This window comes from Meles meles, chromosome 15 (assembly GCF_922984935.1).
Source record: "Meles meles chromosome 15, mMelMel3.1 paternal haplotype, whole genome shotgun sequence".
Classification (NCBI taxonomy): domain Eukaryota; kingdom Metazoa; phylum Chordata; class Mammalia; order Carnivora; family Mustelidae; genus Meles; species Meles meles.
The window spans coordinates 75343473-75357141 of record NC_060080.1 but is presented as its reverse complement, the minus strand read 5'-3'; the positions used below and the strand labels follow the sequence as shown (position 1 = coordinate 75357141).

At 43.1% G+C, this 13669-nt stretch overlaps 1 protein-coding gene across 1 annotated transcript in view; it reads right to left on the bottom strand.

Moving 5' to 3' along the window:
- Positions 1 to 355: 355 nt before the first annotated feature.
- Positions 356 to 13669, bottom strand: part of LOC123925695 — a 168825-nt gene continuing 155511 nt past the window's right edge. The window contains exons 3-4 of the mRNA XM_045979049.1: positions 6293 to 6742; positions 356 to 412 (exon numbers count right to left, since the gene is read on the bottom strand). Of these exons, the coding sequence (XP_045835005.1) occupies positions 396 to 412; positions 6293 to 6742 (467 nt within the window). The 3' untranslated portion in view covers positions 356 to 395. The remainder of the gene's footprint in view (positions 413 to 6292; positions 6743 to 13669) is intronic.

Below are 13669 nucleotides of genomic sequence, written 5' to 3'. Positions count from 1 at the left end.
CAATTACAAGTAAAACACAAACAAAATCAGGGGAGCCTGGGTGGCTCAGTGGGTTAAAGCCTCTGCCTTCAGCTCCGGTCATGAACTCAGAGTTTTGGGATTGAACCCACATCTGGCTCTCTGCTCAGCAGGGAGCCTGCTTCTCTTCCTCTCTCTCTGCCTGCCTCTCTGCCTACTAGTGATCTCTGTCTGCCAAATGAACAAATACAATCTTTAAACACACACACACACACACACACACACAAAATCAAAATACAAGTTAAAAAAAAGGCTTACATCAGCCGCTGCCTTCGGCTCAGGTCGTGATCTCAGGGTTCTGGGATCGAGTCCCACATCGGGCTCTCTGCTCAGCAGTGAGCCTGCTTCCCTCTCTCTCTCTCTGCCTGCCTCTCTGCCTACTTGTGATCTCTCTCTGTCAAATAAATAAATAAAATCTTTAAAAAAAAAAAAAAAAAAGGCTTACATCAAAATATTCTGGACCTATCAATTAACTCTTTTCTCAGAATAAAAGGAGGAAGTCAGCCTTTTTCAGTTGTCCCAAACTACACATCTGAGCTCCATTGGACTTTTATCCTCAGTTCACACTTCCCTCATCAGAAGTCCAGACATCCCTGAGCCCGAGAGGCAGGGAGTAGTGTATTTCTGATACATACATCTGTGTCCAAAGTTCACCTCACGTTCCTGAGGTTACAAATATAAAATGTTAGTAACTGATGAAAAATTACGAAAGTGAGCATTATGACAAGGTGACTTTGCTTCAAACAAGGCTAAATGAGAGAGACAAAACAAAGATGTCCTGAAGAGCCTGAAATTACACCTCAGACTTTGCTCTAGTTGTAGAGTGTCCTTTGGCACTAACAGCCATGAGAATATTTTACCACCTGCTCAGCCTGCCCAAGGCCCAGAGAGGCCAATGAACAGGAAAACACAAAGGGAGTCTTTTTATCTTCTGCCATCCTGAAATCAAGTATAGCATCAAGTCTCCCTAGAAGAATCTAGTAAAATAGGCTAGGAAGAGAACAGCACAAGTCCAAGCGATATTTTTGGGAGACATGCAAAAACCCTAGGGCTTTTGTTTCTACATTAATATCCAGTGTGGTGGGTAAATATATTTTCTGATATATAAATATGCTTTTGGGTCAGATAACCAGCAGAGGTACAGCACGGCCTTTAGAATCAGGAATCCCAGCTCTGCCGCTAACCGACTGGGTGCTGACAGACAAGCAGTTAAGCTCATGAGCCTCAGTTTCTGCACCCTCTCAGTGGAGGGTAGGAACACTGTCTGCATCAGAGGTTGCGAGAAGATGTGATCGAACCAGGATGAAAATAAACAACCATACCATAGCTTTCTACCCTACTATTATGGTCCAGACCCCCCGTCCAACAACCTCCTAGACATCTCCACTTGGATCTTGCCCTTTTCGCAAAATCAGTGCCCCTAACACTAAATTTGTCTTTCCTTATCATTAGCCAGGATCTCCTCCTAACTCCTCTGGCCCTCCTCCTGGCACTCCCATTCTCCAAGATGCCTACCTCAAATGATCAAATTACACCAATGTGTCTATTGCTAGTCGGACTACAGTGCACATGGTAGTCTCAATCCTTGCTGCTAGCAGGCTCACTGGGAGCAACATTTAGGAAATGAGAGCAGTCAACTGAGTCATAAACATGTTCAAATCCAGCAGTTTGACTTCAGTGGAATCTGTCCTAAGGAAATGACACAAATTAGAGAAAAAGCTGTTTCCCAAGATGCTTAGAGCAGTATTACCAAGATCAGAGAAAAAAAGAAAGAAAGAGAGAAAGGAAGGAAACAATTCAGCCATCCAGGAAATGGTAAGCTAACTTACAGCACACAGTTTCAACAAATGTTTGTAGTTAATAAAAATGAGAGGAAAATGCGACTCATAAAATAACTTTAAATGGCAACATTTAAAATTGTAAGTGAGGGGCTCCTGGATGGCTCAGCGGGTTAAAGCCTCTTCCTTCAGTTCAGGTCATGATCCCAGGGTCCTGAGATCCAGCCCTGCATTGGGCTCTCTGCTGGGCGGGGAGCCTGCCTCCCCCTCTCTCTCTGCCTGCCTCTCTGCCTACTTGTGATCTCTCTGTCTGCCTCTCTGCCTACTTGTGATCCAGAGAGATCACAAGTAGGCAGAGAGGCAGACAGAGAGAGGAAGGGATGCAAGCTCCCCGCTGAGCAGAGAGCCCAATACAGGGCTCGATCCCAGGACCTGAGATCATGATCTGAGCCGAAGGCAGCGGCGGCCCAATCCACTGAGTCACCCAGGCGCCCCAATAAATAAAATCTCTTCAAAAAATTGTAAGTGAATTTGTCCCTACCTAAAGTAACAAATGCTTAAAAGGAAATAGACTAAAATGGTCCACTTTACTCCATCAATATGTAGAGAGCATTTGTGAGAGACTCCTCTCCACTCTGGTTCCAAATATTGGGACCAAGCCCTGATGTCACTCAATTTGCCTTGACTGAGGCCCCTTCTCCCAGATCTCTTCTGCTTCAGACTGATCACTCCTCGCCTAGCTTCAATAAACTTGTTTCATTACTTCACTGAGACAATCACTAGTTCCCACTGCCTTGGCCCTTTGAAATCCCACCCTCCTCTCCGTTCCCGGAGTATCTTATTTCAGACCCTTGTCATTTGTCTCTTCTTTCTCTGCCAGCAGTGTCACCCATCCCATCACCACCTACCCCCAATCCATTTTCCTGGCCCTGCTGACAGCCAGGCAGCTTGCAAATCTTATCATTTGACCTGCTAAGAGTTCTTCAAGAGGGCCCTCTCACCTGCAAAGTAAGATAGGAGCTTCCAACTCAGACAAACAGGACCTTTTGTGATCTGGCCCCCAAACTGCCTCAGCTTCTGCCAGTCAGGCTGCCACTCCTCTCCCCCTAGCAAGATCCCCCAGTCCAACTCACTGTCCTGTCCCTACCCCTGGCCTACATAGCACTCCAGTCACACATCTGACACTGTGAACACCCTCAGGGCAAGAACTCTACCACTCTTTCTCATGACCAATGTTACCCTGGGACTCCCCTACTGGACAGGAGGAAGGAGCAGGCTGGTGTACCTCACCTTTCTATACCATTGCCATGTGTATTTCCACGACCAGCTTCCATCTCCCCTTGCTTGGAACTGCCTTCCTGCTGCACTTCCCAAATGCTAACCTTGCTCTGTCCCGTATGCAGCCACTAGCCACATAAAGCTACTGAGCCCTTAAAATGCAGCTAGTGTAAAATGAGACGTGCTAGAAGTGTCCAACACACACTGGATTTCAAAGACTTGATATGAAAAACAGAACGCAAAAAATAGTAATATTTTATATTGGTTACCTGTTGATATAATACAGACTAGAGCTGTGGGATTCAATAAAATGCATTATTAAAATTAATGTCACCTCTTTCTTCTTACTTTCTTAAATGTGGCTACTAAAAAATTTGAAGTTACACATGTGGCTCAGTAGTCTAGCCACCCTTCAGGGATCAGCATGAGGAAAACCTTCCTCAAAAGGCCCTTCTGTTTGTGCTACCCTTCATGATCTTTTCTGACCCTTTGGAATCCTAAAATGGAGTCCAACATAGAAGCCACTATCTAATTACATACCATACTATATGCTTCATAGTACATCATTCTTCTTGCTACATCAATACCATTTATAGATGGGGATTTGTAGTAGGGACTCAACCTTTAATTAAACATGACATCTTTGCTGGAATAAGACAGCAACACACAGAATTTTTTTGGTTTCTGTTTTGTTTGTTGACTCATTTACTCTCCCATTGATGATTTCAACAATGCAGGGAGAACTGGAAGTCAGGGGACCTAATGGCTCTTTGGTCTACCTGTAACTAACGCAACGCATATAGGCCATGTGCATATAGATCCATGGCTTGGCCCCTTGTAAGGTCTATCTGGTCCTCAGTCTCCACCCTTGTAAAATAAGGTTAATGATATCTGGCCAATACACAGTCAGATTAAAGTAGCTAAACAAGTTCTAACCGGAATGAGAACTACTCTACTTTCCACAGTTCGTTGGGTGTCTCGCAGTTGTGTTGTCTTTAACACAGACTAATTTTTTAGAAAGAGAGAACAACTTTACAGCAACTATCCAAATACCAAGGGTGGTGTGGGAAAGTACCTATCAAAGTACTTTTCCTAGTCTGTTCATGATGGAGGGCCAGTAATAGGAGAGGAAACTATTACATGCCTGCTGCAAGCTGAAGTCATTTATACCTTATACTCACAACAAATTTTACAAAGTAGACACGACCATATCCATCTGACAGAGTAAAGAAACTGAGGTTCAAAGACAGGCTAAGCAACCAGCCAAAGTGATGTTGCCAACGACTGGAAATCCAGGTCAGTGGTATCATCTTTGTAAAAAAGAACATCTTTATTACTGCTTGAAGACAAAATATGTGAAAATCAAGAGTATTACAAGAAATATGCAAATACAAATACAACAATAATGTCCATTCATTTCCTTCAAATAGTTTTCTTGCTCTTGGCTAATTCTTGTCTTTCAGGTCAAGAGGCCTTTTTTTTGTTTGTTTTTTTTAAGTAGCATCATGAACTCAATGAAATGAAAAAAGAAAGTTCCTCAAAATAAAATACTGCACCTTAAAGTGAAACCACAATTACACAGAATTGAAAATGAACTACTTTCTCAGAATGGTAACAATGTACTATGCATCTCTAAGAAACCAAACTCATCTAGGTTTAATTGATTCCGGCTTTACAAAATGGGGCCAACATATTCCTGCAGACTTGGACAGAACAAAAGTTCAAATTCCCTACCACAGAAACAGTCCCCAGAGTATCAAATCTGTTCCTTTATCAAGTGTCCCTGCAGTACCATTTATCGTCACTAGAAGAACTCTGCACAAGGCAACCTGTGTGAGCATGAGATTTTACTACAGGGAGGAGACAGGTCAGTTTACCAAGGACACCACACTTCACTTTCACAACTCTTGAAAACTAATCTCTCCTAACAGTAAGTAATTAATTTACATTCATCCCAAACTGAACGAGATAGTGTAAACCTCAAGGAATCCGAGATTGTAAATAACCTCACTTGGGAACCAGGGGTGTGTGTGTGTATGTGTGTGTGTGTGTGTGTTTCCTCAGAGGTACTTCACAGGGTATAAATAGAAATAATTAGCAACTTTTAATCTCATTAACAAGATCTTTATTTAAAATTCTCACATATAAAATGAATTATTTTATGTCCTATTTCCTCAAGTGTGTTTTCTACCTCATTTTACGAATAAAAAAGACATCCAGAGGAAACAGGGTGTCCTTTACTCAGCCTCCAGAAACACTAGGGACAGCACAGGTAGCACAGGTGTTTGGTCCTAAACCAAAGTTAAGACTAAGTAGGGAAGAAAATGGAAAACAGAACACAGCCTAGCAAAGCAGCCAGAGATCACATGCAGCAGGGGACAGGAAGCCTTGGGGACACTTCACAGCCACCAGGATGAGCTTCATCCCAGGTCCCCGCAGGCCCCCTGGGCTCCACAGAACCTCCAGCCAGCAGTCCCTAAAAACCAAAGGCGGCAAAGAACTATCACTGTCATCCTGGCAAGAAAGCAGCAGCAGCCTCCCTGAACCCAGGAAAGCCACCCCTCCCTCCACAAACAGGAGGAGCCCCCTTCACACCAACCACACAAGGAAGCCCAAGCGGCGAGACCCAAAATTAAAATAAAAATGAGGAGCGCGGGAAGATAGATGACAGCTCAATTAAATTTACACTGGGAGCGCTGGGAGGCTCCGTCTCTCTGAAGACTCCGACTCTAAAGTAAAAATAAAATTTAAGGGGAGGGAGCCCACTGAACTGAGAGGACAGTTCAGTTAAGTCTGGGCTGGGAACGCTACTTCGGGTGTCACAGTCAGAAATAAAAATTAAAAAGCGAGAGGGGGAGGTGTCAGTTTATGTTGTGTGTGAGTGTGTGTGCGTGTGTGTGCGTGTGTGTGTGTGCGTGTGCGCGCGCGTGTCTCTGTGTAGCACCTGGAGTGCAGGATTTGCCAGGGAGGGGAAAGTGGCGGCTCCGCCGGCCTTGAGGAGACCGGGCTCAAATCCGGGGTGAGTTTACGCTCTGGGCGGCAGGGCAGAGTCCGAGGTCCAGACTGCCCGCTGTCGGGAACAGTGCTGGGCCCCGGAAAGGAAGATCTCACAGCACCCCCCCCCCCCACCCCATGCGATGGGCATCCCAGCCCCCACCCTCCCCCGGCCCACGTCAGGGCAGAAACCCCCGAACCCGGGGTCCCAGAGCGGGCCTCACCCAGCAGCGCCCGCAGGTGCTTCAAGCGCGTCAGCCCGTCCTTCTCGGGGTCCAGCACCTTCTGAGTGGACTTCTTCGCAACTCCGTGGCTCCTTCCAAAGAACATTCCGCCGCTACGGGAAACCGCCAGCTGCCGGGGCAGGGGCGCCTGCGCCCTGCCAATAACCACATAGGATCCGGGTCCCCTGTCGCGCGGACCCCTCGCCAACCGCCGGCGGTCGACCGCGGCCTTTGCCTGCGCCGCAGCCGCCGCAGCCGCCGCAGCCGCCGCAGCCGCCGCAGCCGCCGCAGCCGCCTCAGCCGCCTCAGCGGTGGCTCCAGGGAGGAGAGGCGGGCGGGTACTGCGAAAGTTGGCGCAAAAAAGCTGTGTCCGCGCGGAATCGTCGCCGCCGCACTGCGGGAGATGGGAGTCAGCCCTTCGGACGCCGCGCGAGCGCAGCCCACACGAACCTGCCAACGGAGGGCGCTAGTTCGCGAGTTGGCTCTGAGCTCCTTCTTGCTCCTCCCCCCGCTGTGGGCGGCAAGGCCTCTCGGGAAATGTAGTTTTTCAGGAGGCGAGGTGCGGGGTCTTTCCAGAGTCCCCAAGCTGCTGGACAGCATCCGCCTGCCCCCTCCAGGAAGAGGCCCAGAGCTCCCAATGCTTCACTCCTTGCTCTGGACCACCAGCCCATTTTCCTCTAGTGCAACGTGAACCACAAGAACATCTCAGTAAGAAAAAGTCAAGGCTTTAAAATGCAAACTATTTTTCCTTTGACTTCTAGATTCACACAAAGGAGGGAGTCCGAGTCCCTTTGACCAAACTAAAATGAAGCTCCAGCTTCACATGAACATCAGTGGCTTTGGCAGCGGGAAGATCATCCTTAGACTCTGCGTGAGGAGTCCAGCGGGTACTCTTGGTTCCTGGGATCCAGCTTCACTGGGGTATGAGGTAGCCTTGCTCAGAGGACTCCTCGGACTCTTGTCTCTTGCTTTGTAGGAAGCGCACCCACCTTCGCTGTGTTGTGCAAGGTCCCACAGCAATCCAGTAGCAGAACCAGAAATAGAACTTGAGGGACCTGACTCTCAGGCTGGTATGCTTTTGCAGATTAGGTGCCTGAAACCTGGAGCAAGACTTTGAAATGGAAAATGGCCTGGAGATTTCTTACAAGAGATCTGTAGGAATATTTACTGGCCTCTCGATTCTCTGGATTCTCTGACGCTCCAAATATGGACATTTGAGCGAGTACTTAAGCTGGCTCTTTAAAATCATGGGCTTTCCGTCCACTTGGAGCACCATTTTTCTCACTCAAGGGAACCTGTAACTTGGGAGGAAACCCAAGAGATGTGACATAACTTTGTATTCTCATAACTAGCATAATATTTGACCTCCAGAAGCACTCGCTAAAAGTTTATTACAGAAAATGGAATAAGAGCTATTTCTATCTATGCTATTTTGACAACTCTAAAAACAGAAAGGCTCTAACAACTAGAAGAAATGTGTTTGCATGCCTGGATGATAGAAATGTCCACATCCGACCTGAGGAACATGGAATTGTGACTATTTCTTAGAAAAATGATTTTTATAGATGTAATTAAGGATCTCGAGGTAAATCATCTTTGATGATCTGGGTGGTCCCTAAATCTAATGACTGTCTTCTATTTATAAGAGACAGAAGAGGAGAAGACACAAAGAAGGCCATGTAAAAACAGAGGCAGAGATTGGAGTCATGTAGCCATAAGCCAAGTGATCCCTGGAGCCACCAGAAGCTAGAAGAAACAAGGGAGGATTCTGTCAGGGAGTTGTCCAGAGGGAGCACCAACACCTTGATTTTAGACTTACAAACTTAAGAAATCAGAAAATAAATGTCTGTTATTTTAAGCCACCTCGTTTGTGGTACTTTGTTGTAGCAGCCCTGGAAAATGAATACCACCAGATGCTGGAGACAACCCAGTGTGACTGTCTAGCAAGATCAGAATGACTGATATGGATTATAAGACTTTGAATAAACAAACATTCAGGAACCCATAATGATACTCAAAAGAATGCTTTGTGATGTCCTAGGTGGGTGTTTCCAGTAGAAAACATAGCATGTACCTTTGATGATTTGGGGCAGAGTTGGGTTTTTGTTTGTTTGCTTTTTTTTTTTTTTTTGTTTTTAGCTTATTTATTTGAAAGAGAGAGTGAGAGCAGGGGGAGAGGATGGGTGGAGGGAGAGGGGTAGGGACAGAGGGAGAAGGAGAATCAGTCTCCCTACTGAGCAGGGAGCCCCATCTTGTCTCTAGGCCAATTATCATCCAAGGACCCTGGGATCAGGACTTGAGCTGAAGGCACATGCTTAATGGGCTGAGTCACCCAGGCCCCCCTGGGTGGGCACTTTTTAAAAAGAAGATAATGTGAGAGCCCCAGGTGTTTAAGACCCTTTCTCAGTAACAAATGGGGAACCTGATATGAACTGGGTATGTGTTTCAAGATTCTAACCAGGGAAGAGTGCAGGGCTTTAGAGCTTTATAATTCCATCCATAGGTCACATACCAGAAAGGATCATGTTTTCCTGATGACAGAAAATTGAATTCACGTGTTCCAGAAGACAGAGCCCAAGAAACCAGGACTGAGTGCGGGAAATGAGAGACCAAAAGGTCCCAAAGAATGAGAGAAACACTTAGCAACTCTTGATGTTGTCTGCAGGAGAATTTCAGATTTTTGTTTTGTTTTGTGTAAATTGTATCCAATTTACACAAATTGGATACAATTTACACAAAATCAAACCAAACATATTTACTGAACAAGTCATACCATTAAACTGTGATGACCACATAGTTTTCTACTTCCCATTCTTTTCTATTTTGCAGAAAATTTTTGTATCGAGGGCCATGTGAAAACTGCAACTCCTGCCATTATTGATGTTAAATACTTATCAAACGATTCTACCATTCCTCATTCTTGGGCTTATACCCAGCACAGGCTCAGGGTCAGCAGTCAATCACTATTTGTGGAATAAACAAAATCATTTGTTCATTAATATCTCCATGAGCATTTTTCAGGAATGTTGTTTAGTACAATGTTTTCAATTTAACTAATGTGTTATGAATCCAAATGTTAAAATTCTACCCTTCTTCCCTCAAAATCTTTCTAAAATATAAAGAGACCTCCCTGTCTTCTTAAAGAGCTTATTCACTGTTTATGAAATCATAATCTGCCCCACCTATCCACTGTGATTCCCTTCAACTCCTCTTACATGGGTGTTGCTACCAGACACAAAGGAGAATGCCTGGTAGATCTTCCCCCATCTAATTTTAACCATTTCTTGCCCCCAAATTCTGTCTCTGCTATCAGAGATCATTTGTTTACCTTTTGAACATCCATACTGGAATGTTTCTGTATGTTTAGAACTGCCAATTCTTAGTTTCCAGATAGTCTAAAAGTTAAGGTATTTTACTTTCTAATTGTCACTCATCAGAGTTTTTCAGTTCAGAAGGATTTGGGGTTTCTTCAGGTTGACTAAATTATCTTGTGCCTGCACATCAGTCCTAGTTCTCATGATTATTCTATTAATTTTAATATGTGCAAAAATTCAACTTTTGATGCAAATTTTCCTATCAGATAAGCTCATTGTGCCTGTCCTCAGAAGTAAGATCTTTTTGTATGCTAGACACACTGTGGATCTTCACTTGGATATTGCCATAGAGAGCCAGCCCCAGTGAACTTCTGTGACATAGTCTATTTTTATTGATCTTTGCATACTTATTTTCTTAAAAAAAGACAGCTATGATCTAAAAAATTAAATTTTTATATCAACTCTTACCGTAAAATTTTGAATTCACTCAATATGTATGCTGTGCTCCTGAGAATCTGCATCTATCTAAAATTCATAAGAAAAAAAGGATGCCCCTCCCTAAGGATGAAATGCCAAACTCAACATCTAAGAAACAAGAAACCCAATGTCCTCATTTTCCAGATGCTATATTACTGTAGACACCAAAAACATATTTTTCTCCTCCAGAAAGATTTCCTAATAGTCTTTTCTTTCCAAATATCTGTTAAGTGAGGAGATTTAATATGTTAAACTTGATTATAAATCATTTTATATGAGAATTTCACTTTAGGACAGACTTGAAAAAGTTTTCAAAAATATACTAGCCATTTTGATATGTCTGATGGATGCTTGATAACAAAGAAATGCTTTAAGGGGAAAAAACCTAATCATTTTTCTAAATTTACTCAAGCAGATGTCTTTGCAGCTGTGCATTTCAATCACAATGTCATCTGCTTTGGATATATTTCCTTTTTCTTTCTTTTTTTCTTTTCTTTTTTTTAACATCAGAACAGTATTAACATTTCAGTGGCGAATCCTGGTAACACATCAACATTAGAAAAATGAAGGCCATAAGTAAGTATCATAGGACCTTTTATAAATTCAAAAAATTATCTTTGAATGATAACGTTGGAGAAATCAAGAATCATGGAAACTCTCTAGATAGTAAATACAACTTGCATAGAAGGACGATGTACAAAGGCTGGAGAGAGATGAAGTTTCATAGGTGAGAAGCCTGTGAAAACGTGCTCATGACCTCACCTCTTCCCCCATTACACAAAATGCCACTATTAGGTTTAATATTAGGTAAGATGTACTCCTTAATTTAGGACCAGGTGCTAGATTTTCTACAAATGAATGCAGGAGGAGGAGTCAAGATGGCAGAGGAGTAGCAGGCTGAGATGACATTAGGTAGCAGGAGATGAGCTAGTTTATCAAACCATTCCAAACACCTACAAATCCAACAGGAGATCGAAGAGAAGAAGAGCAGCAATTCTAGAAGCAGAAAATCAACCACTTTCTGAAAGGCAGGACCTGTGGAGAAGTGAATACACAGGAAGAGAGACCGTGGGGGGAGGGGCCGGCTCCCAGCAAGCAGCTGGGCAATGGAGCACAAAATCAGAACTTTTAATGTCTGCTCCACTGAGGGACATCACTCCAGAGCCTAAGTCGGGGTGAAGCCCATGCTGGGACAGCATGTTCTCAGGTCCTGCGGGATCACAGAAGGATCAGGAGTGTCCGAGTGTCACAGAGCTCACAGGTGTTAGAGCGGTGAAGCCAGTTACAGAAATGGAGCCAAGGAGTGAGTTCTTAACTCGGGGTTACCTTAAACTGTGATCCATGGGACAGTCAGGACACTGCTCTTTGAGTGGGGACCCCACAAGATCTGGGAAGACCCCCCTGGAAGAGTGCAGGGATCTGCTGGGTTTGGAGACTCCTGACAGGGCTGTGTGCCAGAGAGAGAGAAGCTTGGCCACAGGCTGGGTGAGCTCGGAGCATGGCCAGAGGCCAGGGAGACAGGAGTGATCGAGCGCTTTCCTCCGAGGGCGCACTGAGGAGTGGGGCCCCAAGCTCTCAGCTGCTCCAAGCCAGAGATTGGGAGACAGCCATTTCATTCCCATCCTCCAGAACTCTATAGAAAGCATTCAGGGAACAAAAGCTCCTGAAAGTGAACCCAAGTGGATTACTTAGCCCAGCCCCTGGTAAGGGCGGTGAAATTCTGCCTTGGACAAAGACAATCGAGAATCACTACAACAGGACCCCCCCCCCCCAGAAGATCAGCAAGAAATCCAGCCAAGACCAAGTTTGCTTACCAAGCAGAACAGTGGAATTCCAGAGGAGGAGAAAGCAAAACATGGAATTCATGGATTTCTCCCCCTGATTCTTTAGTCTTGCAAAGTTAATTATTTTTTTATTTTATTTTTTTCTTATGCTAAAATTTTTTAAAATTTTTAATCTTTCCTCTTTTATCATTTTTATCTAGTTTATCTTAACATTACATTTCATAAAAATATTTTTGAACCTTCATTAATATAAGCATATTTTACCTTTCATTGTATCTAACTTGACTTTTTTATACACACAAGGTTTTCTCTTCTAAAAAAAAATCTGGGATACAACTTCTTCTAATAGATCAAAATATACCATAATCAGGCACAGGGATTTGTTCTAGTCTCCAGCCTGAGAAAATTCTCTCCACTTTCTTTTTCTTTATACTTCAAACCAACTTATCTTATCCACTCCTATTTTAGAAATTTTCTTTTTAATTTCATCTTTTTAGTCATATTCCATCCCTTCTTCATGTTTACACTTATTTTGTGTATTTTGTTTGTGTATGCATATGTATATAAATATATATATGTATATAATTAATAATTCTATAATATATATAATTATATATAATTCTATAATAATTAATAATTATATATATATAATTCTATAAAATTTTGGAAGGTAGTTTCTTCTAAGAGACCACAATACTCCCAGAATTAAGTGGGTGACTCTGTGACTCTGTTCTCTTCACCAGTGTAATATATATATTTTCCTTTTTTTTTATATTTTTCTTTTTTTCCCCTGAACTTCTTTTTACCCCCTTTCTTCCCCCCACAATTTGGGGTCTCTTCTGATTTAGTTAAAGCATATTTCCCTAGGGTCTTTGCCACCTTTTTAATGTTTTACTCTCTCCTTCATATATTCTTATCTAGGAAAAAAAAAACAAGGCAGACAACCTCACCACACACACACACACACACACACACACACACACACACACACAAGAACAAGAGGCAGTACCAAAGGCTAGGGATCTAATCAGTACAGACATAGGCAATATGTCAGATTTCGACTTCAGAATGACAATTCTCAAGGTGCTAGATAATAGAGAAACCGTGTCTGGAGAAATCAAACCCATTCTGGAGAGATAAAAGAACTAAAATCTAAGCAAGCTGAAATCGAAAAAGCTATTAATGAGGTGCAATAAAAAGTGAGGCTCTTACTGCTAAGGATAAATGATGCAGAAGAGAGAATTAGTGATATAAAAGACCAAATGACAGAAAATAAAGAAGCTGAGCAAAGAGAGAGAGAAACAACTACTGGACCACGAGGGGAGAATTCAAGAGATAAGTGATACCATAAGATGAAACAACGTTAGAATAATTTGGATTCCAGAAGAAGAAGAAAGTGAGAGAGAGTAGCAGAAGGTATATCGGAGAGAAATATTGTAGAGAATTTCCCTAATATGGCAAAAGCAACAAGCATCAAAATCAAATTTCCAAGAGGCACAGAGAACCCCTCTCAAAATCAATAACAGTAGGTCCACAGACCATCATCTAATAGTAAAATTTATAAGTCTTAGTGACAAAAAGAAAATCCTGAAGGCAGTCCAGGACAAGAAGTCTGAACTTATAATGGTAAAAATATTAGATTGGCAGCTGACTTATCCACAGAGACCTGGCAGGCCAGAAAGAACTGGCGTGATATATTCAGAGCACTAAATGAGAAAAACATGCAGCCAAGAATACCATATCCAGCTAGGCTATCATTGAAAATAGGAGGAGAGAAAAAACTAAACTAACAAACAAAAACT